The 17,662-nt window shown below is 40.5% G+C and overlaps 1 protein-coding gene across 10 annotated transcripts in view; it reads left to right on the top strand.

The window, feature by feature from the left end:
- Positions 1 to 17,662, top strand: part of SRBD1 (S1 RNA binding domain 1) — a 222,780-nt gene that overhangs the window by 17,540 nt on the left and 187,578 nt on the right. For all 10 annotated transcript variants that reach the window (XM_043543785.1, XM_043543783.1, XM_037895846.2 and 7 more), the window contains 7 exons: positions 578 to 724; positions 2,694 to 2,782; positions 4,430 to 4,595; positions 5,805 to 6,167; positions 9,444 to 9,610; positions 11,286 to 11,403; positions 11,879 to 12,017. In XM_043543785.1, coding sequence (XP_043399720.1) covers positions 2,694 to 2,782; positions 4,430 to 4,595; positions 5,805 to 6,167; positions 9,444 to 9,610; positions 11,286 to 11,403; positions 11,879 to 12,017 — 1,042 coding nt within the window. In that variant the 5' untranslated portion in view covers positions 578 to 724. The remainder of the gene's footprint in view (positions 1 to 577; positions 725 to 2,693; positions 2,783 to 4,429; positions 4,596 to 5,804; positions 6,168 to 9,443; positions 9,611 to 11,285; positions 11,404 to 11,878; positions 12,018 to 17,662) is intronic.

Genomic DNA, 17,662 nt, shown 5'->3' with positions numbered 1-17,662 from the left:
ACTGCGCAGTTTCTGCGCGCTAAGTGGCTTGGCAGCGTGTGCACCCCGGGAGTTACACTGCAGAAAGCTGCTTTACTGTGTAGAAACTTGCCAGTGTAGACAAGGCCTAAGACAATATGCGTGTGGGCCTTTTTTATTGTTAGCCTTTTTTCTCTCTTTGCTGTTGTTTTGAAGAAGCTGGCTGAAGTCATGGTATTTTCATGCTGTTCACAGGCTCCTGAAGGGAAGTCTGTATATAGCAGGGGCAAAACCCGTTGGACCTGCTGAGGAAGCATGGTTGGTAAATGGGGATGCTGTAACCTGGAGACCCAGTCTAAAAGTGGGGTGAACCATAGGAGTCCGACTTGAAAGAAGTGTAGGTGTGGGCCTGTCACTTGAAAGGGGTGCCACGGAGAGACCGAGAGAGAGAGGTGAAAGGTTCAACTCACCCTGAACCATTACACTAAGATGTCCCGATTTTCAAGAAATTAACTTCACAAACTTTAATAATGTTCTTTCAATGTAGTTATTTTGCAGAAGCTACAAAATATCTTTTCATATGTCTTTTGTAAAAACAATAAATATCTGATTCATGCAGGAGTCTGGCACAGTGACCTTTCAGCTTTAAAGATCAGAGGAAAGGGGAGAAAGAAGTGACTGCATGAAGGAGCAAGAGTATCAGAGAGAGAACACCTCTAGCAGTGCAGCTTGTGGAGGAGTGTAGAGTAACTTAGACAGCTAAAAGGTGAGTAGTGTCCTGTGTGTTCCATGCAGATTTATAGCCTCCTTTAAGAGAGCAACATTCCCCCATTCACATGAATGGGATTTCTGCCTGTAGAACAGCATTAAGAAAATGATCTATTATTGACAAATGTTTTCTGCAGTGGGAACCAGTTCTGAGTGCAATTTAACTGCTGGTGCTGGTTGACGTAGGGCTCAGTCATGTCTTCTGCGATGGTGCTGGAAAATGGTTTTGTCCTATCAACACTAGCAGTCTAGTACCAGTTCATGGGGGAAAGCTACTGAAAACTATTGTTGGTAGTAGGTCAAGTTCATAGTGTCTGGGTGGGGTTGATTTAAAGGGCTGTGTTTGCAAAGGGACACAGTTACCTGGTTCACGTGTGAAAATGTGTGGTTTTTCAGGGCACATACCCTGCTGTGGAAAAACTGCCCAAACACCAAGGAACAAATTGATTTTGGGGGGGGGGCGGGGCTGCTATGCTCCTGACATGGTATCTGAGACCTTAATGCAGGAAGATGCTGTCTTATAATTCTGAGATACAAACTCCACCTGTCTGCTTACAATGATTTGGGACAATCAGTTTAAAAAAAATCTGACCAGTCCAAGCACATTTGTTGTGGAGTTGTACCCACTGCTTGCAGAACAGAAACACAGAGACAATTTCAATGTCCTGTTGTTGGCAGGGATAGATATAACATGTTGATAGGTAAAGCCATGTAAAAAGTAAGACCTAGTCATCCTAGAGGGCAAAAGCCAGTTTTAAGAGCCCATTCAATTAGCAGGACATCTAGATGTTAAGAAGGGCGACTCAGATTCACGTTACCACTGGTCTGTGCACATGTAAGGCTAACAACTTCAAAAGCCATGGGGGAATAATGGGTAACTTAACCATTTCCCTGGGAATGCAAGGAGTGGATCCTGCAGAGGGGTTTCCAAGCCACCAGAGATGAGCTAATCAAAGTGCTTAACTGATGGTCAAGGCTCAATCCTCTGTGATGTCATAAGAGAGGATATTTGAACCCAAACACAGCTGAACAGAGGAGGGGGAAGAGTTTTATGTGGAGGCTAGCCAGATTTTCTTACAGAAATTGTTATACAGGCAATTCTCTGTAAGTACATGATTTCAGGATCTTATCTACTATTAATTCAATAACATCTTGAAAAGAATTGTTCTTGTTTTGATAATTGTTTTATACAATATATTTGCAAACAGTTCCTTTTTAAACATTGTTTTTATTTGTGGTATCCAAATTCAAAGATGGGATGCAACTTGTCTCTGAGGGAAGTGTGTGTACGTCTAACAACTCACCATTGTTGTATGGAGTATATGTAGCTGTGTCTCTCTGAAAATTAACCCACATCCTTGGAATTTAAACCTAGTTTCTGGGTTGATCAGAGAGGGTGTTTGTAATCCAGGGCCTGTGGGCTAATTATTTGAAATTGCTGCCTATGTACACGTTGGATTTGGGGAAGTCTGGCATGTCTTGTTGTTAACATGCCATAAGGTTGGTGAAATGACATCCATTTTGTTAGGGCTGGTCCACACACAAGCTTGCGCTGAAACAACAAATCAATTTTCATTCACGCGTTATAACAAAAGTGTGGATTAAAACAGGCTGTTGTTTTGGTTCAAGTTTGTGGATCATTTTATTTCGGAATAGAAGTATCTTATTTTGACTTAAATTGGTTAAAAAAAATGGCATAGGTTTGTGTCTAAATTGACTGCATTGGCTATATGTAATTTTCCCCACAGCAAAGTGTTGTGGGATTATATTGATTTGATGCTGTGGTCTAAGTTCTTTAACATATAGGAGTATATTCTGATCATATTACATGCAGACTTGTGTGCCAATTTCCCACACTGTGAAAGGAGAATGTACTCCATAGGGTACAATTCTGATAAGCTAGATGAGAGAGAATATTTTTGTAATTGATTGTTGTTGGTTTTCCCCCCGACCTCTCTTCCTTTCAGATGACAACTCTACCAAGGATAGCAAAATCTAAAGCAAAACCACTGGTATCAGAAGAAGAAGATGATGAGTTACCCTCCTTTCTTAAATCGTAAGATTAATTTTCCATTCAAATTTTTTGGTCTACAGAACATATTTGTTACAACCCTGTTTGGTTTCAGTAATGCATATTGTTGCATATAATTTGCTTCAAGTATGAGGTTGGGAGGTCATTCTGGTGCAGTATAAGTGAGACAAGGGATGTTCTCAAGATCCCTGGTCAGAGGAGATAAAGGATTAATATAAAAAAGGGATTAATTTACAAAACACCCCTTCCCCCACCTGCATATTTAACACACACGATGAAAATAACAAATGGCAAAATGTGTCTGTTAGGCCTTGTCTACACTTGCAAGTTAAAGCGCGTTAAATCAGCCCCAGGCACCCTAACTCCTGAGGTGTCCACACTGGCAAGGCACTTAGAGCGCCTGGACTCTGTGGCTGGAGCGCTGCTGGTAATCCATCTCCACGAGAAGCATAGGGCTTGCTGCACCCCGGCTGGAGCGCTGAGGTGTCAGTGTGGACGACATGTTGCATTACTGCACTGTGATTAGCCTCCAGAACCGTCCCATAATCCTTTGAAGTCAAGTGGCCCCACTCTCGTCATGGTTTTGAACTCGGCTGCAGGCATGCTGATATCCCTTTCAAAGCTCCGTTTCTGACAGCCGGCATACTTATCTGCTCTGGGACACAAAGCAAACCATTACTGTGGAATGCTCCTGCTGCAGAGGCAGGGAGTGTGTGTGTGAGTGAGTGAGAGAGAGAGAGGTGGAGGGTGGGAGCTGATGTTGGGGTTTCCCCCTTCCCCCTGCTGCTGTCTGAACTTACAAGACAGCATGCTGACACACACTCTGCCCCCCAAAACATACTGTCTCTCCCCCCACATATACACAACACACTCACTGTCACACTCCATCGCGCCATTTGAAAAGCAGCTGGCAATCTAGTACTGTAGGATTCTAGTACTCTAGAACAATGGGATTGGGAAACGCATTATGTGATGCTGGGCCTGCCCCATTAGGCATTGCAAACCCTTTCCAAAGCATGCAGCAGCCACTTGCACACTGGGCTAGCTACCACAATGCACTGCTCTCTGTGGCCTTGCAAGAGCTGCTAATGTGGTCACGCTACTGCGCTTGCAGCTGACAGTGTGAATACACGGCAGCGCTTTCCCTGCTGCTATCTCCGAGGTTTAACTCCCAGTGTTCTACATCTGCAAGTGTAGCCAAGCCCTTAGACTACAGACTAACTACTAAAGTCCCCAAAACAAAACCAACCATGTACAAACCCGTGTGTACCACTTTAGCAACACCAGAGGTCTGCCTGGAGTAGCTCTAGATCCTGCACTTCGCTCCGGCCACTAACTGCAGTAGGATAAAAGGCTTTACTTATAGGCTCTGCATCCCTTCCTGCTCATCTTCCCTGGCCATTTCCCTTTACTTCAGAAAACAGCTCCATCTACACTTAAAACTTATACTGAAAAAAATCACCCTCCATAGCGACATAGTTATGCTGACAACAACCCCATTGTAAATGCAGCTGTGTCAACAAAAGAGTGCGGCTGTTGGTGTAGTTAATGTTTGGGGAGGTGGTGTTCCCACACTGGTCTGTGCTTAGGGGACTGTATCCGTCTAGGCTCTGTAGAAAAGATATAGCCTTACAGATGTTTTTCCTCTTGCAATGTTTACTTTTGTTTCAGCTCCTCTGAATCAGAGGAGGAAGAGGAGGAGTGGGAACCAAAAAGCAAAGTGGCAAGTAAACGTAGGCTGCCAAAAAAACCTGAGTCAAAACCTAAAAAGGCTGCTGCTCCACGGTCAACTGTGGTTAGGAAAAGGACCAGGAAGACAGCAGTAAAAGAGGAGCCGGTAGGTATCTGTAAGCAGGACACACAAAACTACTAAAGCTGTCAAATGCAATGGCCAAAACTTTCCTACTGAGAGTTGTAGGTGCTCAACACCTCTGAGAATTAGGCCATATATCTCTTTATAGCCATGAGGTTTTATATATGAATAAAAAAACAACCCCTATCTACCTCGTCCCCTCCTTTAGAGGAAATGAAACAGTACTGAAATGTCATTTTGTTGTACTGAGCCTGCATTCTCTTCCACCTTTTCCCAGCTCTGGTGCTCCAGATAAATTCTTAGCACAACGGAAAGGATAGAAATGCTGTACGTGTTATACTACCATGAGTTAGTGTTGGTTCCATAGTGCAGCTGGCAGAATATTTTTCAGTAAATCTTTACCCAGCAGTAGTGAAGCCAGTTCCGTTTGAAGACCTAATGAATATGTTTGAATGACTTTCCTTGTGTCTTTCATCAAATATTTGATACTAAAATATAAGAGTAGGGCCACGAAATGCTCAAGATTAGAAAAAATTGCAGGGAGGATATTCATCATGAGGGAAGCGACTCTGTTTGTATCTTACCCTAATGTGCTTAGGTATTCCAGGATGCATGTCCTATGTATAAGATCCCCCTGTGTTTGAAGCTCCCTTTCTTACTGTGTTTGCCAGCCTTTGAGAAGTCCATTCCTGGATCCCAAAGAACTTTGATGGAAAAACTGGGGCACAAGCCAGTTGTGACTTGCCCAAGGCTTCTCAACAGCTTAGTGTAAGGGATGGAATTGGAACTCAGGGGGTGCTCTCTAGTTCCAAGCTCAGTCTGTTAGAGCACTTAATTATATATACACAATGTAGGCAGTGAAACCCGCGGCCTACATTCTCTCCATAGGTAACCCTCTGTTTTAAGAGAGCAGTTTAAAAATAATTCCAAGATTTCTAGAGTTACTTTGATCTTCAAAGCCCATCTCTACTAGGCTGCAGTTTTTGTTATCTTTTTGCTGGTCCTTTGAAGGTGTGCTTAAGACAAGCTGCACTGAATTCGGGGCCTGATTTTAAAATGCTGAACATCAACTGTGAGGCTCTGAGCACCTCTCAGTATAGGGCCATAACTTGGGGAAATGATGTCTACCATCAAGTTCTCCATGTGACAACACTTACATTAAAGCTGTTATGTTTTTATTGGACTAATTCATGATATTCAGTGTTTAATTTATTTTGATGGTTTATTTGGCAGAATGTATCTTTGCCTATTGCTGCTGATGAAGACAGTAAAGATGGACTGAAACTTTTACATCCTAAAGAAGAGACAGACCCCAAACCAAAAACTAGAACTAAAAAGCCAAAAATGCCTCAGGGAACAAAAATAAATGTTATTCAAGGAAAGATGGATAACTTAGATAGTGATGAAATACCCTCAACAAGTGCACCTTTGATGGAAAATGAAGTAAAGCAGGAGAAATATGAAGAAGATTTTACATTTGATGAACCCCCTTTAAAAAGGATAAAATTGACAACACTTCCTCAAGGAAAACCAGTAAAACATCCTGGAAGCACCAAGCACCAAGAGGAATTAGAAATGAACTGGGACATTGTGCAGGTATGACGTCTCTTCCATTTCTTTATAGCAGTCCACTAAAACTGTACTGTAGTGTACAGAAATAGGACTAACTTGGGCTGTGGTACACATTCGTGATTCCTATTGACTTCAATAAGAGCTGTTGACACATTCCAGGAAGTAGCATGGTACTCTTAAATAAATAGTGCTTGAGTTACTTTATTTACTAGTTTGTTCTTAGATTAAACATAGCCATGACAAGCTACACAGATGAAAGTTATAGTTCACTATAAAATGCCTCTGAATAACCAGTTTTACAAATTTCCATTCAGATATCATTCTGACATTTGTCACTTGTAGACAAACTTTGAATTAAAGATTATGTAGCGATTTACAGAACAATCTCACTTTCTTCCTCTTTATCACCATTAGAGCTTGAGGGAGTTGCAATTCAAAGACTGTAGCACCCTGCTGCTATGGAAATCTTGAAAATTTAGGATTTTTTTTTTTGCAGACTTCATAGTAATTTCTCAAATGTAAGTTTTAAGTATGATAAATAAATCATGGCCCATTTGTTTTGGAGATAGACTTCAGCGTATATATCAGCCAGAATGGAACCTTCATTCAGATAGACTTAAAACAATAATGTCAAATAGTGTGAGAACATCTTCATGCATCTCAGTATAATATTAACTTTGAAGCCTAATCATGACCATTTAAATGCAGGTGTTGTAGAAATAGCCAGTTAATGCCCTCGTTCTACGAGGTTGTATGTAGCTATGGAACACTGGGACATGACTGGAATAGAGCAGCACATTTTAGCGTACTCATGCTACTGTACTGTACAGCTAGCTACTACATTAAAAATATTAGAATAGATTATCAAAATTCTCTCCCTGACTTTCTTGAAATTCTGCTGACTTCTAAAGGGAAGAAATTTCTGTAAATATTGTGGGCAAACTCCTTGAAGTTCTCCCATGTTCTTGTTTATTACCTAAGCCTGTGTGTGCATTATGCTGTTGGTTATAAACTAGGTACTCAGTAAGGTACATAAGATATTTTATGTAGCCTCAAATGTGTTACTGTTAATGTGATTTGTATTATCACAGGTGAGCATGTGTGTGTTTGTATAGTCATATAGAGTAAAATTTTCAGAGGCTTCTAAGTCACTTAGGGTGTTGTCTACACATACAAGTTGTGCCACTTTAACTATCCAAGGACAGTTAAAGTGATGCAAACCACTGTAGGGTAGATGCAGTTATACTGGCATAAAGGGCACTTATCCCAGAAGAACTTATTCCCATATACTGACTCTAGGGATTGTACTGGTATAACTATATCAATAGAAAAAAGAAAAGGAGTACTTTTGGCACCTTAGAGACTAACCAATTTATTTGAGCATAAGCTTTTGTGAGCTACAGCTCACTTCATCGGATGCATGCAGTGGAAAATACAGTGGGGTGATTTTATATACACAGAGAATATGAAACAATGGGTGTTACCATACACACTGTAACAAGAGTGATCAGGTAAGGCGAGGTATTACCAGCAGGAAAAGAAAAAAACCTTTTATAGTGATAATCAAGGTGGGCCATTTCCAGCTGTTGACAAGAACGCATGAGGAACAGTATGGGGGGGAAATAAACATGGGGAAATACTTTTACTTTGTGTAATGACCCATCCACTCCCAGTCTTTATTCAATCCTAAATTAATGGTGTCCAGTTCGCAAATTAATTCCAATTCAGCAGTCCAATCAGATGTCAAGAATTAGAACATTCAAAAACTGATCGGAAAACACTTCAATCTCTCTGGTCACTCGATTATAGATCTAAAAGTGGCAATTCTTCAACAAAAAAACTTCAAAAACAGACTCCAAGGAGAGACTGCTGAATTGGAATTAATTTGCAAACTGGACACCATTAAGTTAGGCTTGAATAAAGACTGGGAGTGGATGTGTCATTACACAAAGTAAAACTATTTCCCCATGTTTATTTTTCCCCACTACTGTTCCTCACACATTCTTGTCAACTGCTGGAAATGGCCCACCTTGATTATCACTACAAAAGGTTGGTTTTTTTTTTATTTACTCTCCTGCTGGTAATAGCTCACCTTACCTGATCACTCTCCTTACAGTGTGTATGGTAACACCCATTGTTTCATGTTCTCTTTGTATATAAAATCGCCCCACTGTATTTTCCACTGCATGCATCCGATGAAGTGAGCTGTAGCTCACAAAAGCTTATGCTCAAATAAATTTGTTAGTCTCTAAGGTGCCACAAGTCCTCCTTTTCTTTTTGCAGATACAGACTAAGATGGCTGCTACTCTGAAATATATCAAAAGAAAAATCTACCCCTCACTGAATTATATCAGTATAAAATCTGTGTGTAGATCAGGCCTTAGGATACTTGGAAAATTCTGCTTGTATTTAATTATTGAGACTTCAGTAAAATGAGCTTGATGGCATCATCTTGGTTCCCAGTGGACAAAGTCTGCAATTTTTTTTTTTTTAAATATAGGGTTCTGCAATGCCAGGTTTTTTTTTTGTTTTTTTGTTTTTTTTTTCAAAACAACCTACTGCAGCTATTTTTAATATTTGGGTGGGTTTTTTGTGGTGATTATTCTGTTAGAAAATTGGCCTAATTATGAAAATTGCATATTTTGGTAAGGATTGATGGTGTTCTCATCTCAGTTCAGTTTTAGTGCTTGTGAAAGGCCCTGGAGACTGAAGTCTTCTGTTTATCCACAGAGCAGCTATACACTGACAGAGGGAGTATAATCTTCACCATACCACTGTATCAATGTACCTTAGCCCCCACATGGCTGAGGATATTCCAGGGTACATTCAGCCCTTGGTTTCTACTAAGACTGATAGCAAAGGTGCCTATAATATGATGATGGTTTTTGCGATATTGACCCTTGCATGTTAGGAAAGATCCTGAGATTATCAAAGTCACATCACACATGTGACTTTAATAATGACTTTCTGGTCACCACTGACTTAGTATAACAGGATTGTGGCCACCCGGTGCTTCATGTTTATCCTATCCCCCTTGTGTCCCCCCCACAGTGGCCACTTTATTTCATGATCATTATATGCCAGAACTCATTCTTTTGTCTTAAGTACAAATTCAAGTTCAAAGTACCTGTAGCAGTATTATAGTATATGACCGATGCTTTTGCAAGTCTGGCATTCCATCCAGCAGAGGGCAGTGTTGTGCACAAAACAGCACTCTATCCTGGCTGGATATGAAACCAAAGTGAAGACACTAAACTATTTTTAAAGCTGGTAAATTGGCTATTTGTTTTCTTGTGGCAGGTCCTGTCAGAAAGAACAAATATTGAACCATGGGTATGTGCAAACATAATTTGCCTTTTCCGTGATGAAAACACAATTCCATTCATTGCCCGGTATCGAAAAGAGCTTGTCAATAATCTGGAAGCTGACGCCTTGCGAGAAGTACAGCAAACACTGGAAGAACTACGGTAAGTAATCTAGTGGGGGGAGTGTAGGTGTGTGTGAGGGAAAGGAGTTAAACGATGACCTGCTGCAAGGTCTGTGTTCCTTGTGTGCATGGTTACAATTTGGAACTCTGCGTGTATGATGTCTAAAAGAGCAATAGTATAATTCCCAGTAGGATATGTTGTGAAGGTGGTAAGTATGCATCCGTAATGCAAGGGGGGGAAATCCCGACTAGAATGTTCCCATTTAAAAGAAAGAACAAAAAGTTCTTAAAGCCAAAATACTCAAAGTTAAAGACAGGGGTATACTTGATGCTCCCCTGCCTTTCACTTTGTTTCAGAAGGAAAAAAAAGAGAGTTAGGGTTACTGATTACTCAGTGAGTTATTTTAAATATGTTTTTTTATTTAGAGGCCCCTGAAGTATGTAGCCCTGAATCAGAAATAAGCTCCACCCCTTGTGTTGTCATCTGAACATCTGGAAAAGAAGCCTAGGGCTCTTTTTTGGTAGCAGCAGGTGTCGGTCCAGCAGTCCCTCACGTAGGGGCAGGCGAGTAGCACATGGGACCTTGGAGTTCATAGAGGGCATGGAAGGCAGCCCCAAAAGTATTACAGGCCAGGAGCCAGTAACACATGCAGACACTGAGCAGAGATGGAGGAAGTGAGTGCAAGGAGCAAGCTGCTATATTTATAAGTAGGCAAGGAGGACAGGGAGTCACTCCCCTTCTTCCCCCAGTGCACATGCACACAGTCTGTCTGGGTCTGTGGAGACACAACAACCCTCTCCAAATAATACAGTAGGGGAGTGGGAAGCACTTATTTGGTCAAGCAGAGAAAGTTGCGGCTGAAGCAGCCCACAGCTCTCTGTTAGTTCAGACTCCACCATAGAGGCACTCAGGGCTGCCACAGTTCCTACTTGATGCAGTGGTTAGTGTGTCTTTTTAAAATATGTTTGATGTGCTCTAGGTGGGCAAGGAACAGACGTAAAGGTTCTATGTGCTGAGATTTCCCCCTTCCAGTCCTGGCCATTGTTGGAGTAGGGGATCCCCCCAGATAGGTGAGAATGCCTGGGACAGGAAAGGGGGTTCAGGGAGGGCACACAGTATTATGTGTGCCATTGTCCTCCACTGTCAGACCAACTCAAGTGTTTTGTAATGATTTCACTGCCTAGTGGCTTCTGGACCCTAAGACATCCCTAATACTCTCTGCTACTGTAGAGATGGATCCTGAGAGGTGCTGAGCATCTGCAGCTCCCGTTGACTTGAGCAAGAGTTCCAGGTGCTCATCACCCTGGGATTTAGCTCCCAGGTAGTTAATAGAAATTCTTATTTAGATGAAGTGTCAGAGTTGCTGCACTTGGATCACAGGGTGGCAGTGTTACAAGGAACATCAAAGCATAAAATACTTAGCTTGACACCCTTTGCTTGGTTTCTAGATCCTCCCCCCAACTATTGCAAGCTTTGTTGATTGTTGAACAAATATTAAAATGGGAGAGAAATTATTAGGATTTCTACTGCGTTTGTCAGAGTGGGTTCCTTGAGGCTGATATAAGGTGTAGTCTTCCATGGCTTCTGAGGCCAAACACACTGCCTCAACAACATGCTGTCATGAGATCCAGTGGGTTGGACCACATTTAGTGATAATCTTTTTCATCTGATTCGAAATGTGATTATTTATTAACATAAATCCCATGTATTGTAGTACTGTTGCGAAGAAGACACATGTAACAATACAGAAGATAAAGAAAGAAGGAAAGCTATCGGGAAGTCTATTAACAGCCTTATTAAACTGCAAAACTTTGGATGAATTGGACCATGTGGTTAGTGTCTCTCTCTTTCTTTTTTTTTTTTTTTTTTTTTAAATATGTTCGTAAAATTTTATCTTGCACAATTAAAGAAGAGGTAATGAAAAATTGTAGCTCTGACTAGTGCTGTGAGAATAACTGATTTGTGGTTCACTGGCCATTCTGAAAAATGGGGAAAAATATTTTAGGATTGAACAAAACATTTTGTTTAGTTTTTTGAGCTTTTTTATGTTTTGTAAATAAACTGAAGCATATTTTGAAATAAGTCATTTTGAATCAAAAAATTGAAACCTTTCATTTAGAAGAGGTCAAGACAAAATGTTTTGATTTTGGGGGGTATTTTTGACTGAAACAATTTGGTGAATTTGACACACATTTACAAATGTTCCGGTTGACCCAAAATATGTTGCGTAGCTTAGATGTGGCAGAAATGTTGATCTCTGCCTTTTTAAATAACAATACATTTTACAACTTTTTTTTCCCTCCCCAGTCTGCACCATATAAAACTGGAAGTAAAGGCACCAAAGCCCAAAGGGCCAAACAACTGGGATTAGAACCTGCGGCCATATCTCTCATTGAAAACCCAGTAGAACTCAGTCTGTTTTCTTACATTAAGCCTAATGTCAAAGGTAAGTACTCAGTTCCTGTATACAGTAATGGGAATTAGAACATACCTTAAATAAAGAACAGCTTTATTTATGAGTTGTCCTTATACTATTGAAAGTTAGTATGAGAATATCTTACATTGCTTAGAGACTTCAGCGATAGATGCAATAGAAAAAGCCAAGTTGAAAATCACAGTCATCTGTTGTCTTAAAAAAATGAGCACCTGTTACAGGGACTGTGGCATGAGGAAATATAGGGTGAATTTCATTGCAGCACAGAGGGCCTGTCTAAGGTTCCAACCCCACTTAAACCCTTGCCAGTGTTATAAAGGGTCTTGTGCAGGCATCCTGCACTGAGGCAAATTTCATCCACCAAGGCACATCCTAAAAATGTCTGTTTTGGTGGTTGGGAGTGAGTGGGAACCCTTGAAGTGCTGGGTGGATATTGATGGTGCTGGAGAGAAGGTAGTCTGGTATCGGAATGGGTGCTCTAACTACTACTTGTGTCACATTTATATTCTGCAGAATTGATTCTGTCTTTGAAAATGTGATTATTTGTAGTGAACAGTTTCTGACAATAAACCACCAGGATTGTTAGTGACTGTTCTATCATGTATGCGCATCTTCTTTTCCATGCCACCTTTTTTACCATGCATATGCTGAAACTGCTTGTTGATACTGACTCTTACTCATCCCACATTATAAAGAGTAATCAAAATATAAAGTTTAACTAAAACGGTAAAGTTAAATTGGTCCAAATTTAGTATTGTGAATCTATTGGCAAAGTTTCTGATTGATTAAATATTACATTTTAGAGTGCTGCAATATTTCGTAAAGCAAGATGTTGCAAGCATTGCTGTGTGCTATACTGCCAGATAATTGATTGTGCTGGGAGAGTGCCAGTGCCAAAGGGAAGTGTTTGTAATGAAAGTGGAGATGAATTATCAGGAGTACCAATGTTTGCATTCAAAAGGGACTGTCAGTTATTGGAGTAGCATGTATCATTGTCATTTTTAATATTTGGAATGAATAAACCTTTTTCAATATTCTGCTAGAAATAGAGAATCAGAGCTTGCATTTATATTATGCCTTTCATCCTAAAGGACCATGAGGCATTTTACAAACGACATACAGATAGGAATCAGGTATCAGGGGTGACAGCCAGGTTGACAGCCTGCATGCAGTATGAGAGGAGAATAAATTTTGTTTGATCTCATGGGACTGAGCTCCTAGTCATGCAAAAAAGGTCCCATGCGACTCTGGCTTATGGCTTTTAATTTCTCAGTTGGTATTTTTAGAATATTCCTAATAATATGTTATGTATAAAAAAAGAACAAACTCTGAATTAAAAATATGTTGTTTAGGTTGCAAAGTCAAGCATTCAAAAATTATGAAATGCCAGAATTTAGGCTGTCTGCAGTCTTCATTCTGCTCCTTTGTGCATATGTGTTGTAATATAATTGTGAAGTATATGATCACATACAATTTTTAACACAGGACTCCTTCCTCCAGCAGGGCACAGGCTAGATGGGGCTCACTCAGCGGGTAGCTCTTCAATATTTCTCTTATCCTCATCATCCAATGTGCAGATGTATCCTTCATTTACTGCACCCCATCCAAATTCTGCAGTGGATACGGAATTATTCATTTCCTCACATACTTTTCTATGGTGCCAGTCACTGTAGTGTCTGAGCACCTCACAAACATGAATGAATGTTTAATAGGAAAGATTTGCATCCTTTTTTATAAATGGGAAACTGACACACAGAGATTAAGGGCAAAGTTTACCACTATTTTGATTTGCTCAATAACTTGCTGCTTGTTCTGTTAATTTAGATAGAATAAAAGAACCCAAAGAGTAAAAGGTGTTAACATGACACTGAAACTGTCCAACATTAAACAGTTTTAAACAAGATTTGGGGTTTTGTATACAGAAACCTTAGCATGCTTATTACCATGGTCAACGCACCATTAAGAATTCTTTTAACCTTTTATTAAAGATACAGAAAAAGAAGGAAAAATGATTAAACCACTTTACATTTAAAGGAACTCCTCCCACGCCTACCCGCCCTTGTTTGATTGTCTTCTCAATTGTAATAACTGTGCTTTTGGAGAGGAGAGAAGAAGTTAGTTGAGGTGGGCTGGAGCTATCGGTGGTGGTGGTGGTGTTGGTGTTGCTAAAGTCCATTTCTGTTTTCTAGAAAACAAGACAAACACATACACAAGGGAAAAGAAGAGAACAGCAAAGATTAAAAAATGCAGCTTCTGTCTTGGTGTTGACTTTCACTTGCAACCTCGCTGCTGAAAAACACAGGCACAGCACATGGTCTTTTCAGTCACTCTGCAACCTGGTAAACTTGTATTAGCATTAGGCTGTTTAGGGCATTGCATTTAGCTGCCTTTCTGGTCATAGGCTTACAGCAGTGTTGCAAAATATACAGTCTTGGCCAGCTAATTCAGACTTCTATTAGAAGGCAAAGGAGAGGGCAAAAGTGTATGATATGTTGGGGAAGAGTCAACACAGCTTTTGTAAAGGGAAGTCATGACTCACCAATCTACTAGAATTCTTTGAGTGAGTCAACGAACATGTGGACAAGAGTGATCCAGTGGATCTAATGTACTTGACTTTCAGAAAGCCTTTGACAAAATCTTTCCTTGAAGGCTCCTAAACAAACTAAGCTGTTAAGGGAGAAGAGGGAAAGACCTCTCGTGGATCAGTAACTAGTTAAAAGACAGGAAACAAAGGTTAGGAATAAATGGTCAGTTTTCAGAATGGAGAGAGGTAAATAGCAGTGTCCCTCTGGTATCTGTACTGAAACCAGTACATAATCATAAATGATCTGAAAAAAGGGTTAAAGAGTGAGGTGGCAAAATTTGCAGATGTTACAAAATTACTCAAGATGTCCAAAGCAGATTACAAAGAGTTAGAAAGGGCTCTCCCAAAACTAGGTGACTGAATAACAAAATGGCAAATGAAATTCAGTGTTGCCCATTGGAAAACATAATCCCAGCCGTGCATGCAAAATGATGGGATCTAAATTAGCTGTTACCATTCAAGAAAGAGATCTTGGAGTCCTCGTGGATAGTTCTCTGAAAACATCCACCCAATGTGCAGTGGCAGTCAAAAAAGCTAACAGAATATTAGGAACAATTAGGAAAGGTATAGATAATAAAACAGGAAAAATCATAATGCAACTATATAAATCCATGGTACACCCACACCTTGAATACTGGATGCTGTTCTGGTCACCCCATCTCGAAAAAGATATATTAGAAATGGAAAAGGTACAGGGAACCTTAGACCTTAGTCCATCCCGTGCTTTGCGACACATTGGGCTACCCACATTTGTCATCCTTGCCTGTAAACTGTCCTTCTCTCCAAATCTTCCCATTTCATGTTGAGGGGCTTGATGTTGTTCAGAGCTATTTGTTTCCATGTTATTCGCGGTCTTCCTCTCTCCTTGCATTTTCTGGCTTCCATTCAAGGGCAGTATTTGGTAAGCGTTCTTTTTCCATTCTCAGCAAGTTCGTTCTTTTTAAGCGCTTTAACTTCAATTTGATATTTGCTTTCAGCAAATAGTGATCACTCCCTATATCTGCTCCTCTGAATACTCTTGTGTCTAACACTGATATAGTCAATCTCATTTTGTGTATGGCCATCTGGTGAAATCCATGTTTTTTTGTGTATGTTTTTATGTTGGAAGAAAGAATTGCAGATGCTAAGATTGTTTTCGGCACAAAATTCAAGAAGTCTTGTGCCATTGTCTGTGGGCCGATGACTATTTCCCAGCCTCTTCTTTCATTTCTGATCTGGACATTAAAATCTCTCATAAACAGGATAAGATCGTGGTCTGGTATTTCTTTCATTACATTGTTCAATTCTGTATATAATCTCTTTGTCCTCTTCATCTGCATCATTTGTTGGAGCATATGCCTGGACTATGGTGCACTTGATGTGCAGAGAGTGGACTCTAGCTGCCAGTAGCTTATCTGATATTGGCTGCCAATTCATATGTGATTTCTTTGCAGAGCTATTCATGATGATTCCTACACCTCTCTCATGTTTGGTTCCACCTGAATATAACATTGTTTTTTCTCCAGGTGTTATCATACCTTGATCTTTTTCTCTAACTTTATGAAGTCCTAGGATGTCAATTTTATATTGATCCATTTCTTTGATTACATGTGCTAATTTTCCTGCACTATTTAGAGTTCGTACATTCCAGGTAGCTATGGATGTACTCTTTTTGGCCATCAGAATTTGGACCATTGAGTGGGTGACTTCCTGATGGACTTGATCATCCACTGTCATATGCGCATCTGAACGCTTGCCATCCTCCTCAGGCCGTGATTTTTGTTTTATGTGAGTAGTCTGTAGCTAGACCTTTTTCTTTCTTTTTTTTTTTTTTTTTAATGGTGAGTGGAAGCCGCCCCATCAACCAACCCTCCTCCTTTTTGATCTGGGCTTGGGACTGGCATTGATGGAGTTGGTACAGGGAAGGGCAACAAAAATGATTAAGGGTATGGAACAGCTTAATGTGTGAGGAAAGATTAAAGCGATAGGGACTATTCAGCTTGGAAAAGAGGGAAACTAAGGGGCGATATGATGGAGATCTAGCAAATCATGAATGGTGTGGAGAAAGAGAATAAGGAAGTGTTATATACTCCTTCACATAGAACACAAAGAACCAGGGGTTACCCAATGAAATTTAATAGGCAGCAGGTTTAAAACAAACAAAAGGAAGTATTTCTTCACACAGTGCACAGTCAACCTGTGGAACTCATTGCCAGGGGATGTTGTGAAGGCCAAAACTATAACTGGGTTCAAAAAGAATTAGGTAAGTTCATGGAGGATAGGTCCATCAATGACTCTTGTAGCCAAGATGGTCAGGGGTACAACCCCGTGCTTTGGTGTCTGAAAGCCTCTGACTACAGATGCTTGGACTGGATGAGAGGGGATGGATCACTTGATTGCCCTGTTCTGTTCATTGCCTTTGAAGCATGTGGCACTGGCCACTGTTGGAAGACAGGATATTGGCTAGATGGACCATTAGTCTGATCCAGTATGTCCATTCTTATGTTCTTATGGATGGGAAGGAGAAGAAATAAGGTAGGGAAGGAAATTAACAGATTTGATGGTGGGGGACGAGAGGTTTCCCTTCTCAGGTGATGGTTGGGATTTAGCAGAAGCCAGTGGAGGTGGCAGTGTCATCAGGGTTTCTCCCTCTGGTCCAGTCTGGTCAGAATATGCCTTCGGATCAGGATGAAGAAGGTACGGAGTCCCAGAAGACAGTGGGGGTGGCAACCATGATGGTGAAGCATGCTCCTTCCACTTTTTCAGTCAGCCAGCATCACAGTAGCCTCCTCCCTTGTTGTCTGTCTTTTATTATGTATCCCAAAAAGCAGTGATGTGTGGAACAACCCCTCCTCTCATTACTTGATCCACCAATTAGGCCTAATTTCTGAAACACCAATTTTGATTGGTTGATTTCCAGTCTCTCTCTGTTCTTGTGTACCAGGCATGATCTTAACACAGTCCTTGAATTATATCAGTAGGCCCTTTCTTTTGACTAATTTGGTCTTCCTTTTGCACTTTTTCCTGTTGACTTTGTGATTGTTATAGTTTATTTTATGTATTTTTCTCAGTTTTCACAGCTGAGCTTACAATT

This window comes from Chelonia mydas, chromosome 3 (assembly GCF_015237465.2).
Source record: "Chelonia mydas isolate rCheMyd1 chromosome 3, rCheMyd1.pri.v2, whole genome shotgun sequence".
In the NCBI taxonomy this organism is placed as follows: Eukaryota; Metazoa; Chordata; order Testudines; family Cheloniidae; genus Chelonia; species Chelonia mydas.
This window is presented reverse-complemented; position numbering and strand designations above follow the sequence as displayed.